General features: G+C 51.0%; 2 protein-coding genes across 17 annotated transcripts in view; one reads left to right on the top strand and one right to left on the bottom strand.

Moving 5' to 3' along the window:
• CCDC40 (coiled-coil domain 40 molecular ruler complex subunit) overlaps positions 1–25277 on the bottom strand; it is a 65764-nt gene extending 40487 nt beyond the window's left edge. For 4 of the 5 annotated variants that reach the window (XR_013536058.1, XR_013536059.1, XM_035301972.3 and 1 more), the window contains exons 1-9: positions 25234–25277; positions 23429–23492; positions 22347–22901; positions 17612–17741; positions 15010–15179; positions 13842–13925; positions 13548–13767; positions 4595–4752; positions 4266–4388 (exon numbers count right to left, since the gene is read on the bottom strand). Coding sequence is in view for 3 of the 5 variants with exons in the window: in XM_035301972.3 (XP_035157863.2) it covers positions 4266–4388; positions 4595–4752; positions 13548–13767; positions 13842–13925; positions 15010–15179; positions 17612–17741; positions 22347–22901; positions 23429–23492; positions 25234–25262 (1533 nt within the window). In the remaining 2 variants the exon portion in view is untranslated. The remainder of the gene's footprint in view (positions 1–4265; positions 4389–4594; positions 4753–13547; positions 13768–13841; positions 13926–15009; positions 15180–17611; positions 17742–22346; positions 22902–23428; positions 23493–25233) is intronic. The other variant, XM_078374844.1, reaches the window with a different exon arrangement.
• A 735-nt stretch (positions 25278–26012) lies between these two features.
• Positions 26013–27799, top strand: part of TBC1D16 (TBC1 domain family member 16) — a 95666-nt gene continuing 93879 nt past the window's right edge. For all 12 annotated transcript variants that reach the window (XM_078374856.1, XM_078374854.1, XM_078374855.1 and 9 more), the window contains exon 1: positions 26013–26090. The gene's annotated coding sequence lies outside the window, so the exon portion shown is untranslated. The remainder of the gene's footprint in view (positions 26091–27799) is intronic.

Raw genomic sequence — 27799 nt, 5'->3', positions numbered from 1 at the left:
ATCAGTAGTGCCGTTTTTGGTGGTGTGGTATTCTGATGCCAGGAATATCAGCACTGGTTTCGCTAATGCCCTCTTGCTGGGGTTTCTCCCTCCTTCCCTCCTTTTTTTCTTTCTTTCTTCTTTCTTTCCTTCCTCCTTCCCTCCCTTCCTTCCTTTTTTTTCTTCCCTCCCTCTCTCCTTCCTTCCTTCTTTTTTTCCTTTCCTCCATCCTTCCTTCCTTCCTTCCTTTTCCTTCCCTCCCTCCTTCCTTCCTTGTTTCCTTCCCTCCCTCCCTCCTTCCTTCCTTATTTCCTTCCCTCCCTCCTTCCTTCCTTTTTTCCTTCCCTCCCTCCCTCCTTCCTTTCTTTGTTTTCTTCCCTCCCTCCCTCCTTCCTTCCTTTTTTCCTTCCCTCCCTCCCTCCTTCCTTCCTTTTTTCCTTCCCTCCCTCCCTCCTTCCTTCCTTCTTTTTTCTTCCCTCCCTCCCTCCTTCCTTCCCTCCCTCCGTCCTTCTTTCTTTTTTCCTTCCCTCCCTCCTTCCTTTTTTCCTTCCTTTCCTCCCTCCTTCCTTTCTTTTTTCCTTCCCTCCCTCCCTCCCTCCTGCCTTCCCTCCTCCCTCCTTCCTTTTTTCCTTCCCTCCCTCCCTCCTTTTTTCCTTCCCTCCCTCCTTCCTTTTTTCCTTCCCTCCCTCCCTCCCTCCCCCTCTCCCTCCTTCCTTCGTTTTTCCCTCCCTCCCTCCTTCCTTCCTTCCTTCTTTTTCTCTTTCTTTCTTTCTTATCTCTGTCACCAGTCTGATCTCAGCTCATTGCAACCTCTGCCTCACAGGTTCAAGCGATTCTCCTGCCTCAGCCTCCTGAGTAGCTTTACAGGTGCATGCCACCAGGCCTAGCTAATTTTTGTATTTTTAGTGGAGACAGGGTTTCACCATATTGGCCAGGATGGTCTTGGTTTCTTGACATCGTGATCCGCCTACAATGGCCTCCCAAAGTGTTGGGATTCCAGGCGAGAGCCACTGCACCCAGCCGGGGTCTTTGTTTCCTATTACACAGAAGCCAGTGACGAGCATCATCTCCCCAGTGAGTCTCTATTTGTTGTATTTATTTACTTGGAGATGGGGTTTCACTCTGTCGCCCAGGCTGGAGTGCAGTGGAGCAATCACAGCTCATGGCAGCCCTGACCTTCAGGGCACAAGTGATCTTCCTGCTTCAGCCTCCGGAGTCACTGGGACTGCAGGTGCACTCCACCAAGCCTGGCTCTACTGTTTTTAACATACAAAAATGTTATGTGCGTATGTCTTTACTAGGTTCCTTGGAATGGAGTCTAAGCAGTGACAGGGTGGGGGTTAGGGTTAGGGTCAGGGAGGAATGGCTGCATTTGACTGCGTCACCCTGGACCCTGGATAAAGACTTTGATAATCAAGACCAATCTGTATATTCACGGTTGACAGAGGGGTGGGCTCATCTCCTTCCTTTCTTTTTTAAAGATAGGGTTTCACAATGATGACCAGGCTGGTCTTGAACTCCTGACCTCAGGTGATCCACCCACCTCGGCCTCTCAAAGTGCTAGGATTACAGGCGTGAGCCACCACACCCAGCCTTCATCTCTCCTTTATCTTTGCCAACTTGGTCGGGGGCTCCCTGTCCTTTGGTTACTTGTGACTTCACTTGATGAATGGTGGGGGGGGCCTTCTGTGGCCCCTCGCACTGTTCTGGGTGCTGGAAATGAGGAATGAATGAATTGTGGGCGGCCCCTTCCCTGGGGGAGCGGCATCGAAGAGAGAGTGGGAGATACAAAAGGAAGCATCAGCCCGCGTGGGCCACCCATCTCTGGCATATGGAAGCAGGTACGGCATGTCACCTCAGCCATTAGCATCTCTTCGCACCCCTGGATTTACTAATGGCTGCGAGTTGTCTTCTCCTGCCTGTCTCCTGTCTTCACTTGGTTTGTGGTGTCCTTAATCTATAAAGGTTTTATTGAGAGCGTGGTTGCCCTCCTCATCTTTTTCTGTTTTTTGTTTTTTGAGACTAATTCTGGCTCTGTCGCCCAGGCTGGAGTGCAGTGGTATGATCTCGGCTCACTGCAACCTCCGCCTCCTGGGTTCAAGCAATTCTCCCGCCTCAGCCTCCTTAGTATCTGGGATTACAGGTGCACACCACCATGCCTGACTAATTTTTGTATTTTCAGTAGAGATGGGGTTTTGCCATGTTGGCCAGGCTGGTCTCGAACTCCTGACCTCAGGTGATCTGCCTGCCTCGGCCTCCCAGAGTGCTGGGATTCTAGGTGTGAGCCGCCGTGCCCAGCCCCTCCTTGTCTTTTTCCTGTAAGTTTCCTGCTTTCGGTGTTATGCTTTGAAAGGCCTACCAGCCCAGGATTATATAAATATTTTCATTTGTTTTCGTCTGGCACATTTCCCCCCATTTAAATACTTGATTCCATCTGGAATTTATTTTAGTGTCTGGTATGAGGAAAATATTTAATTTTTTCCCAAATGATTAACCAAATGTCCTGACATCATTGGATGCATAATTCATTACTCTCTGCTAATTTATAATCTACTACGTTTTTATATAAACTCCCGCTTGTTTGGGGGCTCTCTCAGAGGCTTCAACGTCTTGCCTGTCTATCTTTGAAACACATTATTTTAGCCTCTAGAACTCACTGTTTTGTTTATTTTATTTTAGACAGGGTCTCACTCCATAGCCCAGGCTGGAGTGTGATAATCACAGTTCATTGTAGCTTTGACCTCCTGGGCTCAAGCGATCCTCCTGCCTCAGCCTCCTGAGTAGCTGGGAGCACAGGTGCACACCACCATGGTGGACTAATGTTTTCTTTTTTTTTTTGTAGAGACAAGATCTCACCATGTTGCCCAGTTTGGTCTCGAACTTCTGGGCTCAAGCCATCCTCCTGCCTCAGGCTCTCCAAGTGCTGGGATTATAGGTATGTACCACCTGGCCTGGCCGGAGCTTTGCTGTATGCTTTAATATTTGGTGGGGCAGTGCTAGGGTGACCTGCCATCCTGCTGTGTCCAGGAACCCCTGGGGTTAGCATGGAAAGTCCCTCGTCTTGGGGCCCCTTCAGTCCTGAGCAGACAGGGACAGTCTGCTTGCCCTGTGTGAATCTTCCCTTCTAAAACCATTCTTGGCTAGCCCTCCTCATTTATTTTTCAGATAAAATTCCATAATTGCTTTGTTAATTGAGGAATTGTTTGTTCCTGAGATTCTGATTGGGATGTGCTCTACTTGAATTGCATCTGCAGCTGGAGAGAACATTGCTGCATAACGCCCAGCCCAGGCCCTCCCTCTACCCTGGGAGCCCAGCATGCTCATCCTCTGCTTCAAGCCCTCTTCCTTCGCTTCCAGTAAAAGTTCATTGGCTGGGCATGGTGGCTGATGCCTGTAATCCCAGCACTTTGGGAGGTTGAGGTGGGTGGATCAGCTGAGGTCAGGAGTTCGAGACCGGTCTGGCCAACATGGTGAAACCCGGTCTCTACTAAAAATACAAAAATTAGACTGGCATGGTGGTGTGCCCTGTGATCCCAGCTACTCAGGAGGCTGAGGCAGGAGAATTGCTTGAACCTGGGAGGTGGAGGTTGCACTGAGCAACCGAGATTGCACCACTGCACTCCAGCCTGGGCGATAGAGCAAGACTCCATCTCAGAAAAAAAGAGTTCATTGTTTCCTCCATGTCATTCCCACACCCACAAATGCAGATGGTGACTCACATTTTTTTTTAAGTTGCAGTAACTTTGGTTTCTGCTGCTGCCACTACAGAGCTGAATCTGGGGCCGAGAGTGAGCAGCTTCTACCCGCTTTGTCACCTCCACTCCCTACTCTGCATGGTGCATAGATGCCGGTGCTACCCCAGAGGCTGGCTGCCCACAGGGCTGAGAATTGTTAGAAAGACTTCAGTGCTCCCTAGAACAGGCCCCGGTAGGCTAAGGAACTTGCTAAGCGTCCTCCCAGAAAGGTGGCCTGGCAGTCATGAAAAGACTCAGGTACCTGAATCCCTGAGAGGCCTCCGCCACCTGCTAGCCAGGGAAGGAATAGGAACAAGGCTGTCCCCCTGTCAGATGTACTGTGGCCCCGCCCTGGGGTGGGCCAGATGTTCACAGATGCCGAAGGCAACATGCAGGTGTGCAAGACCTCATGGAGCTTGCTGGCTCGATGGGACAGTTGGCTGCAGTCACTCATCCAGCAGGCATGCAGGTGCAGTCTAATAGACCCACCTGCACCCCGTGCACGGGCACTCTCTGGTGCATCAGCCATGAGAGCGGTCGGATTGCTCGTACCTCACTCACTGCTTTCCTTAAAATCCGGGTGTCCTCAGCTTGGGCCAAGTACTGAGCCTCAAACACAGCGACATCTTCCTCCAGCCGCTGGGCTCGAGCAGTAAGCTGGTCCACATACAGGTCCTGGGAAACAGGATGAGACGCAGCACCATCAGGAGGTGTCCATGGCTGAGGGCCAGTCCTCCACCAACCCTTGATACAAGTCGACACCCCCTAGGCCGGCTGCCACCCCCTCTGGCCGGGAGCCTTCACAGGGGTGGCACAGCTGGGCCCCTTTTGAAGCTCAATGGTCTGGAGATTATCAAACGTGTGTTGAGTTTGCAGAATACCTGTTTTTTCTTCTCGATTTCTGCCCGCATCCTCTCCGCCTCGGCCTTCTTCACCACTTGCTTCATCACACAGACGTCATCACGCAGGTCCTGGTCGATGTTTTGCATGTAGAAGAGATGCAGGGCCAAGTTCTCCATCTCAGTCTGCAGAGCTGCCACTGCACGTGCCGGGGGAGAGAGAGAGCGGCTGGCTGTCCCAGCATCTCGACTCCATGCAGAGACCCAGGAGGAGGCAGGGAACAGCCACTCTGGGCACCCCTCCCGCTATTTTTTTGGAGATGGAGTTTCGCTCTTATTGCCCAGGCTGGAGCGCAGTGGCTTGATCTCAGCTCACTGCAACCTCAGCCTCCCAGGTTCGAGCAATTCTACTGCCTCAGCCTCAAGAGTAGCCAGGATTACAGGTGTGTACCACCACGCCCGGCTAATTTTGTATTTTTAGTAGAGACAGGATCTCTCTCTGTTGGCCAGGCTGGTCCCGAACTCCCAACCTCGTGAGCTACCCACCTTGGCCTCCCAAAGTGCTGGGATTAGAGGCATGACTCATAGTGCCTGGCCAGCTCTTGACATTTTTGGGTAAGACTGGGAAAATGCCTTTAAACTATCGAGACCCAGACTTTGCCAGCAAAGAGTTTACAATCTCATGGAAGACACAGAAATATGTGAAATCTACGTCCACAAACTGCAGCAAGCTGTTCCACTGCCCACCACGTCTTGCAGATCTGCCCGGTAGTCTAAGGATACACTGAAGGAGTGCCGGGTGGGAAGGCTTCAGGTTGTCTGGGTAGGTTTCTTACCACTGAAAGGCTGGCAACTGTAGGTGGAGTCTCAAGTGCCCCGGGATGAGACCAGGGCACCTAGGGCAGGCTGAGCTCCACCGACATCCCTGTATTGACACTTCCCCATGGCAGCACAGGCCAGAGAGGATGGGGCTGGAAGAGGCAGCACCCTCCATCCCGCCCCAGATGAAGTGACAGATTTATGTCTGTGCTCTCAGAGGAGGTCAAGGCCCAAGGAACTGATTCCTTCATTGAAACTTGCAGGAAATAGATTTATAAAGTGGGCGCAATGTACTGAGGAAGCTGCACCTGGGCAGCACTTGCTCACTGCACAGAGCTCTCCTTTCCAGTGGCTGGATCTAAACAGAAAACTGAATCACAGATCAAAAGGCTGCCGCATGCATATCGTCCTGGAGCCGGGTGTTCTTGAAGGATAGTGCTTAAACTTGCAAAACCATTTTGGCTGGGTGTGGGGGCTCATACCTGTAATCCCAGCACTTTGGGAGGCTGAGGTGGGTGGTCACTTGAGGCCAAGAGTTCAAGACCAGCCTGGCCAACATGGTGAAATCCTATCTCTACTCAAAATACAAAAATTAACCGGGGGGTATTGGCACATACCTGTAATCCCAGCTACTCAGGAGGCTGAGGGGTGAGGATCGCTTGAACCTGGGAGGCAGACGTTGCAGTGAGATGAGATCACACCACTGCACTCCAGCCTGAGACTCTGACTCCAAAAAAAAAAAATGGTGCAGTGATTCATGCCTGTAATTCTAGCACTTTGGTTAGCCAAGGCAGGCAGATCACCTGAGGTCAGGAGTTCGAGACCAGCCTGGCCAATATGGTGAAACCTTGTCTCTACTAAAAATACAAAAATAGGCCGGGTACGGTGGCTCATGCCTGTAATCTTGGCACTTTGGGAGGCCGAGGTGGGCGGATCACAAGGTCAGGAGATCGAGACCATCCTGGCCAACATGGTGAAACCCCGTCTCTACTAAAAAATACAAAAATTAGCTGGGTGTGGTGGCACGTGCCTGTAGTCCCAGCTACTTGGGAGGCTGAGGCAGGAGAATTGCTTGAACTTGGGAGGTGGAGGTTGCAGTGAGCCGAGATTGTGCCACTGCACTCCAGCCTGGCACCTGGAAACAGAGCAAGACCCTGTCTCAAAAAAAAAAAAACATTAGCCAGGCGTGGTAGTTTGTACCTGTAATCCCAGCTACCTGGGAGGCTGAGGCAGGAGAATCGCTAGAATCTGGGAGGCAGAGGCTACTGCACTCCAGCCTGGGTGACAAAGTGATACTCTGTCTCAAAAAAAAAAAAAAAAAAAAAAAAAAAAAGCAACCTGTGCATTAATATAGTTTGCAGTAGCTAAATTCCAAAGTAAATTTCCTTTCAGTTCTCTTTGAGGACCTGCTATTCTTAAACATGCCTTTCCTTTTCAAAATTGTCTTGGATATTCTTGTGCATTCAGTCTTCTAGGTGAACTTTAAAATCAATTTGTTGAGAATAAAGTGTTCCTGTTAGTTGTTTTCTGAGACAGGGTCTCACTTTGTCACCCGGGCTGGAGTGCAGTGGTGAGATCATAGCTCACTGCCGCTTCGACCTCCTAGGCTTACCTCAGCCCCTCACGTAGCTGGGACTCCAGGCACACACCCCCATGCATGGCCAATTTTTCATTTTTTGTAGAGATGAGGTTTCGCTGTGTTGCCCAGGCTGGTCTCGAACTCCTGAGCTCAAGAGATCTGCCTGCCTCAGCCTCCCAAAGTGTTGGCACTACTGGCATGAGCCTCTGCACCTGGCCTGAGGTGCTTTTTATGTTTTGAGGTGGAATATCCACAGCACATGCTGCTAAGGGACAGAAAATGAGGAACAGAGCAGTAGGTATAATATGCAGCCATTTAGTTTAATGAGAGAGAGAGAGAAATACACATACACACACCCTTGTGACTTTGCTTATATATGCAAAAATATCTCGATAAGGTTCCACAAGGGCTGGCCAGGGTGGCTGGTGCCTGTAATCCCAGAACTTTGAGGGGCCGGAGCAAGAAGATCCTGTAAGCCCAGCCCAGGAATTAGAGACCAGCCTGGGCAACACAGTAAGACCCTGTCTCTACGAAAAAAATATATGAAGAAAAATAAAAAATTAGCCAGGCCTGGTGGCACGTGAGTCGTCTCAGCTACTTGGGAAGCTGAGGTGCAAGGATCACTTAAGGCTGGGAGTTTGAGGCTACGCGCCGCTGCACTCCAGCCCGGGCGACAGAGCGAGATGCTGCTCCGAAGAAAACAAAAGCAAAAAGAATCCACAAGGATCGAAATTGCGTCTGTGGAGGGCCCTGGTGGCTGGGCCGGGACAGGCTAGAGAGAGGAAAACTTCCTTTTCATTGTAGCACTCTTGAATTCTGAATTGTTGCTTCTCCACAATAAGTAAGTAATTATGTTAAATAAATTTAATTTCACCCAAAACATCTCACCATGGTTGGTAGCGGGAACTGCAATGGATTTATTGCTAATTTGGAGGGAAATGGCGTTTTTATATCACACATCTTCCCAGCTGGTAACATGGGCACTCCATTTATTTAAATGTGTTTTACGAACTTTCATAAAATGTATTGTTTTTCTTTAGACAGGCTCACTCATTCCTTGTTGGACTTATTTCTGGGTATTTTAGAGTTGTCATAGCTATTATGAATGAGGTTTTTAAAAAGCTATAATTCCTAACTATATCACTGGAGTACAAGGAAACTGCAGAGCTGGTATCCAGCTACTTTATCGATTTCTTACGGTTTCTATCAGCTTTTTCTTTTTATTTTTTTTGAGACAGTCTCTCTCTGTCGCCAGGTGCCAGGCTGGAGTGCAGTGGCTCGATCTTGGCTCACTGCAACCTCCGCCTCCCAGGTTCAAGCAATTCTCCTGTCTCAGCCTCCCGAGTAGCTGGGACTACAGGCACACGCCACCACGCCCAGCTAATTTTTGTATTTTTAGTAGAGACGGGGTTTCACCATGTTGGCCAGGATGGTCTCGATCTCTTGATCTTGTGATCTACCCGCCTTGGCCTCCCAAAGTGCTGGGATTACAGGCGTGAGCCACCAAGCGTTGTCTCTTTCATTAGCAGCGGCTGAGAATTTCAGCATTTCATTTCCAAGGTCCAGATCTCATTTCTTTGTCTTCTTTTCTTTGCACTGCTGGAGGCTCCATTGCAGTTCGGGGTAACTGCTGTGCTAGCAGGCGCCCGCATCTCACACCTGATTTTAGGTCTAGTCTTTCCCCTGGGTAACATTTTCTTGTTAGTTTCTGATAAATACTGAAAACTTTCCTTCTATCCTAGTTTGGGATGGATGATGAGTTTTATGAAACACGCATTTGGCACCCACCCAGGAAGCCTTTTTCTTTTTTCCCCATCCTTTTATTTATTTTTTAATTAATTACTTTTTTTTTTTTGAGACAGGGTCTGGCTCTGTCAGCCAGGCTGAAATGCAGTGGCACGATCTCAGCTCACCGAAACCGCCACCTCCCGGGTTCAAGCGATTCTCCTGCCTCAGCCTCCTGAGTAGCTGGGATTACAGGTGTGTGCCACCACGCCTGGCTAATTTTTGTATCTTTAGTAGAGATGGGGTTTGACCATGTTGGCCAAGCTGGTCTCAAACTCCTGACCTCAGGTGATGTGCCCTCCTTGGCCTCCCAAAGTGCCAGGATTACAGGTGTGAGCCACCGCGCCCGGCCTCCATCCTTGAATTTATAAATATAATGCATTAAATTAGTAGATGTTTAAATTGTGAAGTATTCCTGTGTGAATTCCAGAAGTAAATTCTACCTAATTTGCTAACGTTTTGTTGAGGATCGTAAGGCTGCATTAGTTTCCTGATTGCATGCTGTCCGAGTTTGCCGCCAGCCTTTCACTAAGCATTGCAGGACCAGCCTGCGGGGAGTTTCCGGATTCTTCTATCCCCCGGAGCTTTGATAACACAGGAAGTGTTTGATCCTTGAAAGGTTACTAGGAGGCTTCCATAATACCTTCCAGTACGAGTACATTTAGGGAAAACAGATTTTTGATGGCATTTTCAATTTTCCATGATGAAACCAGTACAATGCATAGCTTTCTTGAAATTAAAACAAAAGCAAAAACCCTCCCCTAAGGTGTCCTCATTCCCAACACTGTTACCTGCATGATCTCCTTTCTGTTGTCAGAGAAGCCAGCAGTGTATAAGCTTAATTGGTCACTTAAAAAAAAGCAGTTTTATTTATGAAGTCAATTCATTTTTTATTTCATCAGCTTCTGCTTTTGATCCTTATTGGTTTCTTTTTCTACTTCTTTCAGCTTATTTGCCTCTTTTTAGCTTCTTGAACAGAATATCTGTTTTCAGTCTTGTTGGTGGAAATGTAAATAAACTGTCATGGGTTTTGTCTGGGCAGATTCGTTTGCAGACGGAAGTCTTCACACGTGGCTTCCTGTTGTTAATTTCCAGAGTCTATAACTGGCATGTAGGTTAAATGCTAATGATCCTTCTCACTTAGAATTCTGTATGCATTGGGAGGCCCAGGCGGGCGGATCACGAGATTAAGAGTTCGAGACCAGCCTGACCAACATGGTGAAACCCCCATCTCAACAAAAATACAAAAATTAGCCAGGGATGGTGGCACACTCCTGCCTTGGCCTCCCGAGTAGCTGGGACTAAAGGGAGTGTACTCGGGAGGTTACAGTGAGTGAGACCATGCCACTGCACTCCAGCCTGGGTGACAGAGCGAGACTCCATCTCAAAAATAAAATAAAATAAAATAAAATAAAAAATCGCAGCATTGACATCCTGCGATTTACATTTAAGATCTGCCCTGGCCACATGTTAGCATCATCTGGAAGCTTCAAGGTAAAAAGGAAAGCTAGAAACAATCAATGCCTGGTCCTTCCCAGAACAAATCAGTCTGAAACCTGGGCTGGGCTGGGTCCTGCTGGTTTTGAGCTCTCCCTGGTTCCTCCAAGGGGCAGCGGACGGAGACCTTGATTAAAGCACAGCGCAGGCCTGGCCTCAAGAGGCCATCTGGGTTTTCCCGCCTAGAAGCCTGCAGCGTTTTTTTCTTTTGCCGTGGAATTTGGAACTCACACTAGCTATATCTGGGCAGGCTTATTTTCTCCTCCAGCTGCGTGGCCAGTCACAGTCTTCATGTCTGCAGATTCGTCTTTCCTGAGCTCACGCATCTGTTCTCCTGGGCGCCATTGGCTATTGCCTCTCATCTCCTGAAACCTCTCTCTTATGGACATGGTTTCTCTCTATTGCCCATGTCTTTTGTCTCTTCCTCAAGCTGTCCATCATTTTGGGTTTTGCTCTGTTTCTGGGGAGGATCCTCAAACTGGCTTTTTAGTTAAGAAATTCAGTTTTCAACTGCACTCATTTATCTAGTGTCTTTTGAGGGGACGATGATTATATTTTTAAATTCCACATACCCCTTTTCCTAACACTTTTTCTCTTTACGGATGAACGTCCTCTGCAATCTCATGAGACTGCCCGCTGGCACCTCCGCATGCTCTGTTTTCAGACTCAGGGCTGGGTTTGCCTGTTTCTTCTCAGGTCTGGGGATCTCCGGTTGGTGACTCACATTTTGGTGTGAAGGTTTAGTTACTGAGTGTCAACTTGATAGGATTGAAGGATACAAAGTATTGACCCTGGGTGTGTCCCTGTGGGCGGTGCCAAAGGAGATTAACATTTGAGTCAGTGGACTAGAAAGGCAGAGTCACCCTCAATCTGGGTGGGTACCACGTAATCAGCTGCCAGTGCAGCGAGAACATAAGCAGGCAGAAAAATGCGCAAAGAGAGACTGGCCTGGCCTCCCAGCCCACATCTTTCTCCCGTGCTGGATGCTTCCTGCCCTTGAACATCAGACTCCAGGTTCTTCGGTTCTGGAACTTGGACTGGCTCTCCTTGCTCCCCAGCCTGCCGATGGCCTGTGTGGGACCGCGAGATCCTGTGAGTTAATGAACTCCCCTCTCTGTCTATATCTATCCTGTTGGTTCTGTCCCTCTAGAGAACCCTAATACAGCGACTGCTGGGCTCCGTCTCCCTCCCAGACAAGGCAGGTGACCGTGGGCTTTCTCCAGCGCGGGGCCCCACGTCTCACCTAAGGGACTGTGCAGGGTCAGCACCCCTGTCAGGGCTGGGACCGTTGCCCAGATTCTTCAGTTCTGAGAAGGCAAAGACGGTGCTGTTTGATGCAGGTGTTGCTGGGTTGAAGAGCCTTGGCTCCGGCCTCTCCCAATCTCCAGGGAGCACAGAGTCCACCAGAGCGTTTGGATCTTTTCAGAATCACACCCACTCTTTGAGCCCTAGTAGAGGGGAGCCAGCAGGCAGTCCACCCCAGCTCCACGCCTCTGGCCTCACTGCAGCATGGGGAGCAGGTGGGGGCATGCGTCCTCCTTCAGGTCGGTGTAAGTTCTATTACTTCTGGAGGATGTGGCTCTTTCATTTCAGCATGGATGTCATGTTCTTTCCTTTTGGTGTTTTCTATTAATTTGATGGTAACTGGAGAGAGGTTCTTGATAAGTGCCCACTTAGCTTAACTCTGAAATTTTTAGAAACCTCTTCCACTTTTCTCAGGAGTTAAAATGTTTCTTTCCGGGCTGGGTGTGGTGGCTCATCCCGGTAATCCCAGCACTTTTCGAGGCCGAGATGGGAGGATCACCTGAGGTCGGGAGTTCAAGACCAGCCTGACCAACATGGAGAAACCCCGTCTCTAAAAATACAAAATTAGCCAGGCGTAGTGGCACATACCTGTAATTCCAGCTACTCAGAAAGCTGAGCCAGGAGAATTGCTTGAACCCAATGGGTGGAGGTTGTGGTGAGCCAAGATCATACCATTGTACTCTAGCCTGGGCAACAAGAGTGAAACTCCGTCTCAAAAAAAAAAAAAAGTTTCTTTTCAGAACAACGGGGCTGGCCATGTGGTTCTGTTTTTTCCAGATTCATGTAGGTCATGTCCCCATTATGAAAGTAATACAGAGTTAAGTGAGGAAGTTGAAAACATCGAAAAGTATAGACTGAATATTCCGTAGCCGCGAGAGGAAGCCACTGTCCTCAGTCACCTACGTGGCCGGCTCTGTGCAAGGGCGCTGCTTTAGCAGTAATGTGGCATAGCTCTGCCGTGCTCCCACTGTCTCATCTGATCTGAAGCTCCCGGCTGACCTGCCACACGTGTCCTGTGACGGCCGGGCCCTGGCCACGCACTCACCCTCGTGTCAGCCTCGGCCTCACTCTCGAACTCGCACCTGTCGAAACCCCAGCACGCCTGCTCTGCTCCCGCCTCCTGGTCTTGCCTACCCTCGGAGCTCTGTCGGTTTTGAGTCTCTACACCGTGGCCGTTAGCAGCGTCAGCATTTGCTGCTTTGCCCTACAGGTGCCATTTAACGTATTTATGACTGGGCACGATTCCTCATGCCTGTAATCCCAGCACTTAGAAAGTCAAGGAGGGTGGATCACCTGAGGTCAGGAGCTTGAGACCAGCCTGGCCAACATGGTGAAATCCCATGTCTACTAAAGATACAAAGATTAGCCAGGGGTGGTGGCGGGCGCCTGTAATCCCAGCTACTCAGGAGGCTGAGACAGGAGACTGGCTTGATCCCAGGAAGCGGAGGTTGCAGTGAGGGAAGATCACGCCACTGCACTCCAGCCTGGGTGACAGAGTAAAAGTATGTCTCAAAAAAAAAAAAAAAAGATATTTATGTGCCTTCCCTTCCTAAAAAGGGTTGGAACCCCTCCAGGACACACACATCTTACTTTTCCTTCTTTTTTTTTTTAATTGTTTTTTCAGACAGAGTCCTGCTCTGTAGCTCAGGCTGTAGTGCGGTGGCACGATCTCGGCTCACCGCAACCTCCGCCTCCCGGGTCCTGGTTCAAGCGATTCTCCTGTGTCAGCCTCCTGAGTAGCTGGGATTACAGGCACGTGCCACCATGCCCAGCTAATTTTTGTATTTTTAGTAGAGACGGGGTTTCACCATGTTGTCCAGGCCAGTCTTGAACTCCTGACCTCGTGATCTGCCAGCCTCGGCCTCTCAGAGTGTTGTTGGGACTACAGGCGTGAGCCACTGTGCCCGACCACATCTTCCTTTTCTAGATGCCTGTTCATGGCACCTGGGGACGCCCCTGGGGAAACCCCTCCAAGACCCAATGATGTGTGGGGCCTTGGGGCTGCCTTACGCTTTTTGCGCTCCTCATTGGCGATAGCTCGGGTCTTGGTGTAGAGCGCGCGCGCTGTCTGCAGCTCCTCCTCCTTCTGCCTGCGCTCCCTCACCACGAGTGAGTGGTGGTCGTGGTTCTTCTCCAGGGCCTTCTGCAGGTGCACCAGGTGCTGCTGCACCTCGTAGAGATTCACCCCCAGCTCCTGCCGCTGGGCTTGGCTCTGCTTGGTGGCCACCACCTGGACCAAACAGGGAAGCAGGGTCACCAGGACGCAGGCATCCAGCCGGGGTGGGAGGCTGGATGGATACACACCAGCTCTTGAAGGTCCAGTTTCAGCTTTTCAATCTGTCGGTTCAGGTAGTTCTTCAGGGCAGCCTGGAATCTTATCATCAGGGGCTAGAACAACAGAAAAGCACATGTGGTTACCTTCCTGGTTGCCCTTCTGCCCCTCCCAGGCAGGGCTCAGCCAGGTGGCCGAAAGTCTCCCTCTGGCAGGGCACACACGACTTCCATGCGGAGGGCTCCCCGCTTCTGCTTGGGACCCATACTCTGGAAGCCACAAATTAAAGGCACCTCATGGTCTCATCTCAGGCACTTGCAGAGCTGGGTGCATATTTTGGCAAAATGATGGTGAGCTGGGCCAGAGGGTGGGGTGGAGCAGTGGTCTGGGGAGGGAACTTCCCCATGCAGCCCCAGCATCTTCCTGCAGCTCCTGGAGCCCTGCAGCTTTCCTGATGGGTGAATGAAATCAACATTTGCCTTTCCCCTTGCCAGTGGGTGGGGCAGGGAGCCGTGATCCAATTGGCACCCTCAAGGCAGTGGCTCCTAAGATGGGCACTTTTACCCCTTAACCACACTCCCAACATTTGGCACTGACTGGAGACTTTTTTTTTTTTTTTTTTCTGTCACCCAGGCTGGAGTGCAATTTCAGCTCACTGCAACCTCCACTTCCAGGTTCAAGCGATTCTCCTGCCTCAGCCTCCCGAGTAGCTGGGGTTACAGGTGCTCGACATCACGCCCGGCTAATTTTTTTTTGTATTTTAAGTACAGATGAGGTTTCACCATGTTGGCCAGGCTGGACTCGAACTCCTGACCTCAGGTGATCCACACACCTTGGACTCCCAAAGTGCTGAGATTACAGGTGTGAGCCACTGTGCCCGGCCTGGAGACATTTTTGTCACAACCAAGGGGGGATGCTCCTGGCATGTAGTGGTGGTGGGGCTCAGGGTTGCTGTTCAATACCATGCAAGACACAGAGCAGAGTGACCCGGCCCCGGGGGGTGGCGGTGCTGGGGCTGAGAAACACAGGCTTAGGCATATGAACCTCAGAGGAGACTACCCTATGAAGTGGCAGGTCAAATGGGTGAGATACAAGTACAGTATTCAGGATCAGGAGTGGGCCACGATGCAGGCAGAGAAAGCGGCCTGCGTCACTCTCCATCTGTGTAGGCAAAAACAAAACCTGGGAAGGCTTCCTTACGTGGTCTGGGTCCAAAACCACCAGTTGGGACCCTTCTTGGTCTTCCGCTTCCTCGTCACTCTCTTCGGACTCCGTTCTCTCCGCCATGGCCCCTTCCTCGCTGCTGGACTGTGGGATCTGGTCCCAGGACTCTGGCAGGTCTCCTTCCCTGGGGGGGGCATCAGGCTCCCCTGGGGGGATCAATGGGGGAGGGACAGAGACACCATTGCAGAGCTGCTGGAGATAAGGCTCAGTGATTCTTTTTTTTTTTCTGAGACTTGCTCTGTCACCCAGGCTGGAGTGCAGTGGCACGACCTTGGCTCACTACAACATCTGCCTCCTGGGTTCAAGTGATTCTCCTGCCTCAGCCCCCTGAGTAGCTGGGACCACAGGCACACGCCACCATGCCTGGCTAATTTTTGTATTTTTTAGTAGAGGCAGGGTTTCACCATGTTGGCCAGACTGGGCTTGAAATCATGATCTGCGTGCCTCAGTCTCCCAAAGTGCTGGGATTACAGGTGTGAGCCTCCATGCCTGGCCAAGGCTCAGTGATTCTATTCTGGGGCATCAATGGCACAGCGGCTGTCATGCCTTAGGCAGCATAATGGGAAAGTGACAGAAAAGCATCCGAACGTCCTGTGGGTTGGAAACATCATTCACTGAATTGTCTGTTCATGGACTCCACACATTCCAGAGAAAGGGTCCCATTTTAAAGGTAGGCAGGAAAGAAATTATTTTAGAGAGGCTTTTTTATACATAAACAGTGAATAGAAAGATAGCCACTTAACTAATAGATTAGATTTGAAATTTTTTTTTTTGAGACAGAGGTTCACTCTGTCACCCAGGCTGGAGTGTGGTGGGGCGATCTTGACTCACTGCAACCTCTGCCTCCCAGGTTCAAGCAATTCTCCTGCCTCAGCCTCCCAAGTAGCTGGGATTACAGGTGTGCCCCACTATGCCCAGCTAATTTTTTGTGTTTTTAGTAAAGACGGGGTTTCACCCTGTTAGCCAGGATGGTTTCAATCTCCTGACCTTGTGATCCACCCGCCTCAGCCTCCCAAAGTGCTCGGATTACAGGTGTGAGCCACCGAGCCCAGCCTGAATTTTTTAAAAAATGTGAACCAGCTGATAAGACTGCCAAAGAGGCCGAGCGCGGTGGCTCAGGCCTGTAATCCCAGCACTTTGGGAGGCCAAGGCAGGTGGATCACGAGGTCAAGAGATCCAGACCATCCTGGCCAACGTAGTGAAACCCCGTCTCCCCTAAAATACAAAAATTAGCTGGGCAAGGTGGTGTGTGCCTGTAGTCCCAGCTACTCGGAGGCCGAGGCAGAAGAAATGCTTGAACCCAGGAGATGGAGGTTGCAGTGAGCCAAGATCACACCACTGAATTCCAGCCTCGTGCCTGGTGACAGAGTGAGAGACTCTGTCTCAAAAAAAAAAAAAAAAAAGACTGCAAAAGAAAGGAAATAATAAATGAGGCTCTAGTTTTGGCTTTTCCATGCTTCCAGGTTGCAGAGATCCCTGTTCTGTTTGTTACTTATTTATTTATTTACAGACAGGGTATTGCTCTGTTGCCCAGGCTGGAGTACAGTGGTACAGTCTCAGCTCACTGCAACCTCTGCCTCCTGGGTTCAAGCGATTCTCCTGCCTCAGCTTCCCTCACTCCCTCAGGAGTGGCGAGCTGCTGGGGTTACAGGTGCACACACTGTGCCCGGCTAATTGTGTTTTTTTTTGTTTTTTGTTTGTTTTTGAGACAGAGTCTCACTCTTGTTGCCCAGGCTGGAGTGCAGTGGCTTGATCTCAGCTCATTGCAACCTCTGCCTCCCAGGTTTAGGTGATTTTCCTGCCTCAGCCTCCTGAGTAGCTGGGATTACAGGAGCCCACGACCACACCCAGCTAATTTTTGTATTTTTTAGTAGAGACAAGGTTTCACCATGTTGGCCAGGCTGGTCTTGAACTCCCAACCTTAGGTGATCCACCAGCTTTGGCCTCCCAAAGTGTTGGGATTACAGGTGTGAGCCACTGTGCCCAGCCTGCTTTTTCCTAGTTTAGATATGTGCGTTTTCATGTCACTTGCAAGTAATGCAAGGTTTTGGACCAACTGCACGTCAGTATCACAGGGAATCTGCAACTTCCTGATCTGCCCTCCCATGTCCACAGTGCTGGGATGCCAGGACCACATAAGAAGACAGGGGTTCTGGAAGCCTTTGAAAGTTCACAGACAGACGCAGGCCTGGGGGTGCTGTCACAGCCCTCCTCCCTCTGAGACCAGGAGGCAGCGAGAAGGGGCCGTCAGGGGATGGCGCTGGGCATAGCTGTATCTCGGCGAAGGCCGAGTTCTGCCACCTAATTGGACCAGTGCCTTCATGCCCTTAGGGGACCTGCCTGTAAAATAGAGAATGGCTCCTACTTCACTGGTCACTGTTAGGGTTCAATGAGATCAAACAGTCACTGTCCAATAAGTGTTATCTGTATCTGTTAATAACATTTTTATCTTTTTATCAGCTCACAGCCACCCGGAAAACAGGTAACCCATGACCCGAGTGGTGTCACTTGCACGGAAGGGCCGATGCAGGTTGCTCCTTGCCAGGGCAGGGTGACCTTGGAGTGGGGGGCACGGCACCTGGCTCCAGTGAGAAGAACTCCTCCAGGTCTGAGGACTCCATGCTGCTCCCCTGGCTCAGCCGGAAGCGGTGCCGGTGCCTCGCGCCTGTCAGGAAGACCTTCGGTGGGGGCTCCTCTGTGGACCCTGTCTACAGGAAGAACAATCCAAACTAACTCAACGAGGGCTGAATGGCCACTGAGGAAGTATTCAATTTTAATTCATTACCTTTGTGAAAGTTGTCAGAATCAAAATACAGACACCTGTGTTTAAAAAGAACCTGGCCGGGCGTGGTGGCTCACATCTTTGATCCCAGCACTTTGGGTGGCTGAGGAGGGTGGATCACCTTAGGTCAGGAGTTCGAGACCAGCCTGGCCAACATGGTGAAACCCCGTCTCTGCTAAAAATACAAAAATTAGCCAGGCGAGGTGGTGCACGCCTGTAATCCCAGCTACTGGGGAGGCTGAGTCAGGAGAATTCCTTGAACCTGGGAAGTAGAGGTTGCAGTGAGCCAAGATCATACCACTGCACTCCAGCCTGGGCGACAGAGGGAGACTCTATCCCCAAACCACCCCCCCACCAAAAAAAAAAACCCCGAAAAACAGAGCCGGGGAAAGCCAGTAAGGGAAAGATTTCTCATAACAAAAGCTATCACAAAAGACTCTGCAAAATCCACAATGCTGCATAAAGGTCATCACAACCTTTCAAAAAAAAAAAAAAACACTTCTGCAAGGACAGCTACCCAGCAACTGCCTGTCCAAACTTGGACTGATGCCACCCTGTCACTCATCCTTACAGCCCAGGGGAATTATTGCAAAACAATGATGTCATCCTCCTCATTTTTCCCATATCAACTTTGATTTTCTGAATGCAAACAGTTTACTATGGAACCCGAATTCCCATTGTAATGCCCTATCCCCAAATAAATATCATTTTCCTTTACAGAACCTCCCTCTTTTTGTTATAATCGGATGATACATTGCTCAAAACTTAACATAATTGTCAAAGTAATAGGAAATCATTTGGATATAAAGATCATTTGACTTTCACAAATGTTAAAAATGGAAAACAACTAACTCTCCCCACAGAAGGAATTCAGAAGAGGTTTCCCTGGCTCACACCTGTAATCCCAGCATGCTGGGAGGCCAAAGCAGAAAGACTGGAGTTTGAGACCAGCCTGGGCAACATAGCAAGACCCCATCACTAAATAAAATATTTAAAAAGTTATCCCAGCTACTCTGGAGGCTAAGGAGGGAGGACCACTTGAGCTCAGAAGTTGGGGGTTGCAGTGAACTATGATTGCAACACTGCACTCCAGCCTAGGCGACAGAGTGAGACCCTTACTCTATAAAAATAATAATAATAAAGGAGTGGTTTCTGCCTGTCTGGATCTGTAGCTAAGTATAAACACGTGGGCTTGAGAACGCATGAGTTGTGGGATCTTTTGCTTCCACGTGCTGGGCACCATGAAGATGGAAACTGCCTGTCTGAGCACCTGCTTCATGAAAGCATGCAGAAAAGCCTCGGCTCCCGGCCGGGGTCTCCCACAGGGACTGTTTCCTCTTTTCTCCTTTCAAAGCAGCCCCCTTTAGGGACATTTCCATGAGAAAATGTCTTCCTTTCATAAAAAACACCTGGCTTGATTTTAGCTTTATTTATTTACTTGTTTGCTTATTAATTTACTTTTGGGATGGGGTCTTGCTCTGTTGCCCAGGCTGGAGTGCAGGGCTATGATCTCTGCTCACTGCAACCTCCACCTCCTGGGTTCAAGTGATTCTTGTGCCTCAGCCTCCCGAGTAGCTGGGATTACAGGTGCGCACCACTGCACCTGGCTAACTTTTGCATTTTTAGTAGAGATGGGGTTTCACCATGTTGTCCACACTGGTCTCGATCTCCAGGCCTCAAGTGATCCAAGTGCTGGGATTACAGGCGTGAGCCACTGCACCTGGCCTCCCCTCCATTTTAGCTTTAAAAGAGACTTTTGCAGTTACTCCTACTGACAATAATGATCGCTGATGAACGGTTGGATGTTGGTAAGAACAGATGGTAAGTCAGGGTCCAGCTGCCCATCAACAACACAGTGTTACAAAGCTCATCTCACGCTGCCCTTGCCATAACCCACACGTCAGGTTCTAGTTATTTCTGTTATCCATAGCAGGAGGCAGCCACACAGATGCTAAAGAGTTTGCACAGGCAGCCCCGGCTACGTTCAGCCCCGGCTGCCTCTGCTTCCAGCCCATGCATGGCCTCCCTGCGCTTCCTCAGATGGTGTTGACTCTAGAAACTATTTCTGAGGCATCTGGAACTATGACAACATTAACAAGAGCCCAGGGTCGACACCCATCTCCAGAGTGTGCAGCAGGGGCTTCTCCTGAGGAGAGGTTGCTGGGCGTCTACGCACACACCTGGATACCACTCCCCCCCCGCCCCCCGCTGTCCTACTCTAAAGACCAAGAGCCGGGGCAGCAGGGCTTGCTCAGAGGCTGTCCTTGCCCTTTGTTCAGTGTATTTTCTAGAAACTAGGCCCAAGGATGGAAGTGGGTTTACAGCTCAACAAGTGACCTAGACTTCACTTCAACAGAGGTGGAGACCCTCGTTTTGTTGTTAAATTCTTTTTTTTTTTTCCCGGATGGGGTCTGTCACCCAGGCTGGAGTGCAGCATGATCTTGGCTCACTGCGATCTCTGACCCACCAGGCTCAAGTGGGTCTTGTGCCTCAGCATCCTGAGTAGCTGGGACTACAGGCACCACCACACCCGGCTGATTTTTGTATTTTCAGTAGAGATGGGGATCTTGCCATGTTGGGTAGGCTGGTCTCGAACTCCTGGTCTCAAGTGATTGGCCTGCCTCGGCCTCTGAGTACTGGGATTACAGCCATGAGTCACTATGCCTGGCCTGTTGTTGATAAATTTTTAAAAGTGGTTTCAATTTTATATTTGTCACTTGTGATCATAAAACTTAATTAGGGCTTACCAAATCCTGAACCAAGCGATTCTCCAAAGTGACTTTTAGAAAGTCTTCGAGGTTTCCAGGGTAGGTGAGTGGGAGGGATGGATGCTTTCTGATTCAGAACGGTGGCCTTGAAGCAAGAACTACCACTTGTCACAACAGCTGGGTGACGATGCAGTGACCTTTCACCCCTCAGTTTCCTCATCTGTACAATGGGTACAATCATCGTTCCTACCTCTCAGGGTTGTCAGGATTCTGAGACAACACAGATCCAGGTAGGGAACAGTGTCTAGCCCATAGTCGGAGCTCAGAAGTATAAAGCATCCTCTTCCCCCACCTCCCTTCCACACTCCTCTCTCCTCTTCCAGAACAATTGAAACCTAAGCTATGCTGGGGGTGGGGGCAGCTAAGGCAGTCAAAGTGGGGGCTGGTGACGTGCAGGGGGATAGACTGCATCAGTGAATACAGTAAGGATCACGGGAGAGGCTTCTCCCTGTGGGAGAAAGGAGCTACAAATATGGAAGAGGAGGCCAGGCACCGTGGCTCATGCCTGTAATTCCAGCACTTTGTGAGGCCGAGGTGGGAAGACCGACTGAGCCCAGGAGTTCTAGACTAGCCTGGGCAACATGGTGAAACCCCCTCTCTACAAAAAATGCAGAAATTAGCCGGGCATGATGGTGAGTGCCTGTAGTCCCAGCTACTTGGGTGAGACTCTGTTTCAAAAAAAAAAAAAAAAGAAGAGGAGAAAATCGGGAGGGATCCCTTATGGAGGTGAGATGGAATTAGAGGTACTGTTGTGAGCCAAGGCCAGGGCGGGGATGTATGCCGATAAATACAGATGTGATTGTACGTCTGCGTACATGTTGCATGTATAAACGTGGGGGAAGTCTGTACAGTACAAGCACACACCCTACCTCCTGCCACTGAGAGGGCCTGGGGACAGCGACACCCCAGCGTCCACGAGGACCCCAGCATCCAAGTCATACCTTCTAAGTTCTATTTTCCACTAACAGAAACAGGGCTCCTGGAGGAATGTCTGATTCTGAGGCTGGGTAGTCTATGCCAGAAAGCAAGGGAGTCCTCACAGAAGGATGGAGGCGCCTCGGAGGGCACAAAAGCTGCTTTCAGTGGCTGTCACTGGCCAAGCTGAGCATCAAAATACGTAATGTGTGTTATAACCCAGTGAATCACACAGAGAGGCCTGAGTCTACACAGATGGAAGAATATGAATAAACCGAGGGTTTAATGAGGAACAGGCATTCACATTGCTCCAGAGCGCTCCCTGTGTTGATCTCAGAATGCGGGGTTGCTTTAACTTCTGAAAACCAGTCAATGTGATCTACCAGATTAACTAACTAAAAAGGAAAACACAGTCTTCTTTCTTCGTTTTTTTTTTTTGTTTTAGATAAAGTCTCACTCTGTTACCCAGGCTGGAGTGCAGGGGTGTGATCTCAGATCACTGCAATCTCCGCTTCCTGGACTCAAGCGATTCTTCTGCTTCAGCCTCCCGAGTAAGAGACAACAAGTGTGGCCCATTACACCTGGCAAATTTTTATATTTTTAGTAGCGATGGGGTTTCACCATATTAGCCAGGCTGGTCTCGAATTCCTGACCTCAGGTGATCCACTCACCTTGGCCTCCCAAAGTGCTGGGATTACAGGTTTGAGCCACTGCACCTGGCCTTGCTGAGAAATTTCTAACAGGGATTGCAATTTGTATTTACAGTGTATCCCCAAGTTCCCTGCATAGGGTGACAAACCCTGTGGGCTGTGAGATACTGGCACAAAACAGAACTCAGGGCTACTCACCAATCTGCCCACCGCTGACCCAGGGGTGACCTGGCCCATTTGTACCGACGGGCCTAAGACTCCGTGGGATGGCTCTGCAGAGGTGACCCTTCCTTCTCTGGATTCTGATGGACCTGTGGCCTCTGGGTGGGATCCTTCGAGACCAGCCTCCCTGCTAGGCCTCTCACATGACTCCTCTCCGGGCGGTTCCCCAGGAGGACTGAAATATGAGTAAGTCGTAGCTGTAGCACTGATTTCCCTTTTGGGGGATGCAGCTTCCATAAAGTCATATTCCTCTTTGCTTTCAGCATCTCCATAAGACTCAATTTCCTCTTCCACTGTGGCTTCCTCTTCGATTGCAACGCCCCCTTCAGCCTCAACCTCCTCTTCAATTGCAGCTTCTGCTGGGGCTGTGACTTCTTCAGGGCGCTCTGTGATACCAGCAGGTCCTTCAACTTCAGCCTCGACCTCCTCTTCAATTGCAGCTTCCGCTGGGGCTGTGACTTCTTCAGGGCGCTCTGTGCTACCAGCAGTTTCTTCACTTTTCTGGCCATTGTTGTTCTCTAGTGGTGACCCCTGCAAAGGTGAGGCAGGAAAAAAATCAGGAAACAAAGTATAAAGGACCTTGTGAGGTTTTATTCTTTATAGTGTAATTACACCAATGGGAAAACTGCATTTATATCCTTCTCACCATCACTAAGAGATGTTTCAAGCTTCAATGTATCTGTTCTGTTTTCTTTTCTTTTTTTTTTGTTTTTGGTGACAAGGTCTCAGTCTGTCACCCAGGCTGGAGTGCAATGGCACGTTCTTGGCTCACTGCAACCTCCACCTCCTGGGTGCAAGTGATTCTCCTGCCTCAGCCTCCCGAATAGCTGGGATTACAGGCACACACCACCACGCCTGGCTAATTTTTATGTTTTTATTAGAGACGGGGTTTTATCAGGTTGGCCTGGGTGGTCTCAAACTCCTGACCTCAGGTGATCCACCTGCCTTGGCCTCCCAAAGTGCTGGGATTACAGGCATGAGCCACCGTGCCTGGCCTCTAACTCTCTTTAATTCCTAGTAAACACAAGCCCAGAATAACTTCCCACAGGGCATTTTACCATGTCGCCTTCATCATCCCCTTCCTTCTCTCCCCCAGAAGCTGATCCATCTTCCGGATGAGACCTGGTTTTAGAGAAATAATTGAACAGTTTCAAGCAATCGTTTTCTTTTTCTTGGCACTTTCCACCTCCTGAATTCTGCCTGTCTCTTGATTTACTCATTATTTCTTGGCCTCCCCTGCAGGCTGTTGTCATGACCTGGTCCTATTTTTCAGGAACCACAGCACTAGTTCGTGCCTGTCTGGTGGCGGAGGTGCCAGAAACACAAAGCTCCATGAATGAATGAAAAATATAATTCATAAAACATCGAAGGAACAGCAGGATTAGCTCATCCCAGAAAAGTTGTGTCTGGGACAGAACCGGGGAAACGAAATAGATAGTAAAGTAGCGTGATCAGGGTGAGCGTTCTAGGGACCCGGAGTATCTCCATGATTTATGTAGCACAAGAATGCCGTGGTTCACTTTAAATATATATATATAAATATATGCTTCTTTTGAAAATTAAAGATCCAAGCTATTTTTTTTTTTTTTTTGAGACGGAGTTTCGCTCTTGTTTCCCAGGCTGGAGTGCAATGGCGCCATCTCGGCTCACTGCAACCTCCGCCTCCTGGGTTCAGGCAATTCTCCTGCCTCAGCCTCCTGAGTAGCTGGGACTACAGGCGTGCAGCACCATGTCCAGCTAATTTTTTGTATTTTTAGTAGAGACGGGGTTTCACCATGTTGACCAGGATGGTCTTGATCTCTTGACCTCGTGATCCACCCGCCTCGGCCTCCCAAAGTGCTGGGATTACAGGCTTGAGCCACCGAGCCCGGCCTGATCCAAGCTATTTTTATCTGTCAAAGGAATACAGATACATTCAAGACAGACAGTGATAGTGTCCTGTGGTCTTCCCTTTCCTTCCCAAGATAATCATCGGTAATATTTAGGACTACAGTCTTTCAACATTTTTTTTTTCTGTGCTTTAAACACACACACCCTTTATTAGAGATCAAACTATACCTCCTGTTTTACATTTATGCCTATCAGTTTATTAATACCTTTAGTCTTTCTGTGTCAGTACCTACAGACCCACATTAAAAAAAAATGAAAGAATATGGAAATGTCTAAGGTAAAAAGGCCAATTTTTTTTTTTCAAATTGTTTCTATCCTCTTAAACAGCCTAAGTAAGCAGAGGCCGGGTGGCAGAGGTGGGTGGATTTTCACCCAGCCGCCCTCCCTGTGCACGCCCAGTGCTTCCACCCAGGCCCCAGGAGGGTGACTGCGGTCCATCGCGGGGCCGCCTAGCCGCAGGGACCTCTCCCATCGTGGGTCACCCCCCAAGCCGGCGAGAGGGGATCCGTCCTTGCAAGAGAAAGGAGTGGGACCGGCCTGATCTCCGGCCACAGCGAGTGGCCCAGGCGCAAGGTCAGGGGCTGCATCCGACAGACCCATGCCCTGCAAGACCCTCTGCTCTCAGGAGGGCTCCGCGCAGGGATCGCTACGCCGAGTGGTTGCCATGGTGACTGCAGAGCCAGCGGGTCCGAGTTTGAGACAGAGTCCCGCGCTTAGAGTAGTGGAAAGAGGGAGGCTAGGAGAGGACAAAGGGACAGGAGGGGGGAAGTGAGAAGGATTGGCGGGGGTGGGGGCATGAACGCGGTGGATAGGAAAGGCCAGCAAAACGGCGAGAGAAGGAGGACACAGACGAGAGGAAGGGGCAGTGGAGGCGAAGGGGCGAGGCAGGGGGCGACGCGGGGGCCACCAGGCGCGGTGACCGGGGAGCGCGGCCTGGAGGCTCCAAGACCCGCGGCCCCTCGACCCCGCTTACCGGTCGGCCGCGCCGCCGGGCTCCGCCATCTCGCGTTGCTAGGCGACGCTGTCAACATCCGGCGGGGCCAGGACCACGCGCGCGGCGAGGGCGGGGGCCTCCGGGGGCGAAACGGCCTTTGTGCCACCTCCGAGGTGTCATCCCTTAGACTACTACGATCAGAGCACGACGGTGCATTTCCTTGATCGCTCTCTGCGCCCGGGTCCCGCCTCGCCCGCACTCGTTTCTGTAAAGCGACAGCGGCGTCTGCGTGCGCCCAGCGGGCGTCTCGAGGCCCTGGAGGGACCGGCCGGGCACCCCGGGACTCCGTACTGCTAAGCGCCGGGGAGTGGCCGGCGGGCTGGGGTACCGGAGGTCGGGTGCCCCGCGCCTGGCGCGCTTCTCCATCTCCGGCCCTGGGGGGCTCCGGTGCTCCTCTCCAGGGGTCCTACGGAGAGTCCTTGGGAAGTAGGGACGCCCGGGGGTCTTCCCGAGGGTGTCGTCCCTTCCTAGCCCCAAACAGGAGAAATTTCCGAAATTTCCCTGCAGAGGGCAGCAGCGGAGGGCAATCGCGCTCGCGGAGCGTCCGAGGGGCCCTATGTCTTCCCCGGGGGCGCGGGGCTCCGGCCGGGGCACAGTTCCTGGGCCGGGGCTCGGTGAGGCCTGAGGGAGGGCCAGCAGCGAACTAGGGGCTTGCGCCCAGGGCTGGGCCAGAAGGCGGGCGGGAACCCGGCCGGGGGCGGGCCTGGGGGCGGGCCGGGGGCCGGGCCTCCCCGTGCGTCCCCGCCCCGCCGCGCCTCACTGGCGGCGGCAGCGGCGGAGGCGACGGTGGCGGCTCTCAGAGCCGGCGCGAATCCGGCCCCCGCAGCGGGACCCGGGTGGGTATCGGAGCCCGGACGGGGCCGCGGGGGCGGGGTCCGAGGGGTCCACGGAGTCCCGGGCAGGGCTCTTAGGCGGAGCTGGGGCGGGGGCGCGCGGGGCGCGTGGGGCACGTGGGGCGCGTGGGCCTGCAGCCGCCGGACCGGGGAGGGGCCGGAGTCCGGCCGCAGTCCTTGGGGCGCAGGGCGCCAGGAGGAGCGGGGGCGTTGCGGGAGGATCCCGATCACACAGGGGCACCCAGGGACTCCCCCCGCGGCGGGTGAGGGCACCGGGGGCCCGGAACGGGCCTAATTCGGGGAGACTGGTCCCCGCCTGCCTGGAGCCGTGGGCCGGGGAACTTGCGGTCTTTGTCTGGCTGGATCGGCGGAGAATAGGCATGGGAACTTGTGGGGTGCCAGCGCGCGCCCACACAGCCCCCGGAGTGTGCGTCTCCCCAGCGGCGCGCGCTCAGCGTTCCGGGCCTGTAGGGCTAGGCGGTCTGGGCTGCTTGAGATCCGCGTGTCGGGATACTCACTTCCGTTCCGCCTGGGCTCGCCTCCCTTGTTCTTTTGGGAAGAAAGAAAAAAAAAAAGAACGAAAGGAAGGAAAGAGAAAAAGAAAAAAAAAAAGGCAACTGAAGATTGCGAAACGTAACCTAGGGGATCTGCCGGAAGCCACTGAATGATGAAATCCTGTGATTCCCACACTGGGAAGCTGGTGTTGCATGCTGACCACAAAGTAGTAGATTCGATTCAGAAATAGAAAATGAATAGAAAAGACCTAACAAAAGTTAGTCTTGTCTTCCTTATGGTAAAGTTTGTTCTATTGCCTGGGTCGAGTTCATATGAGAAGCTGGGCTGATTGGCCAGCCTCTGCGACTTGAGCCTAAAGATCTACTTTGTTTTCTACCGAAGACACCTAATTCCTTTATTTGGAATAAAAAGGGAAATCGGTCTTCAAGATGCTCACGTGAGGCAGCATGTTGCCAGAGGGTGGGTGCAGAGACGGGGGCTGGGGATTCCATTCCAAATCTGCTTCCGATCGATCAGAGCACGTGTTCAAATCCATGCCTCAGTTTTAGCAAATCCTCATTAGAAACGTTAACAGTAAAATTGGTGAATACTAAACACTTTTAAGAACCACGAAAGCTTTTGCAAATGAAGAGTAAAGTGAGGAGTAACTTTTAGTATTAACTACAAAGTTCACAAATGGTTGTTTGTATCCTGAGTGGGGTGGTTGTGTTTTCTTTTGCGCATATTTTTTTGTAAGTGGCATTTTTATGGTGAGACTGTGGCTAAAGAAAGTTTTTATGCCTGGACACTGTGGCTTATGCAGGTAATCCCAGCACTTTGGGAGGACGGATGAGGCTGGCAGATTACCTGAGGTCAGGAGTTCGAGGCCAGCCTTGCCAACAAGCTGAAACCGCATCTCTACTAAAAGTACAAAAATTAGCCCGGTGTGGTAGCTCCAGCCTGTAATCCCAGCTACTTGGGTGAGGGTGAGGTAGGAGAATCGCTTGAACTTGGGAGGCGAAGGTTGCAGTGAGCTGAGATGTGCCACTGCGCCCCAGCCCAGGTGACAGAGCAAGACTGTGTCTCAAAAAAAAAAAAGAAAGTTTTTATCTGTGGAATTATTTAATTCTCTTGCAATTATGGTGACTGTGTTAGCAGTTCCTAATTATCATGCATGCATTCACTTAACCCACAAAACAAGCTTATGAAGTGAGGAC

Source organism: Callithrix jacchus, chromosome 5 (assembly GCF_049354715.1).
Source record: "Callithrix jacchus isolate 240 chromosome 5, calJac240_pri, whole genome shotgun sequence".
NCBI lineage: Eukaryota > Metazoa > Chordata > Mammalia > Primates > Cebidae > Callithrix > Callithrix jacchus.
The sequence above is the reverse complement of the archived record's forward strand: the minus strand, read 5'-3'. Positions and strand labels throughout refer to the sequence as shown.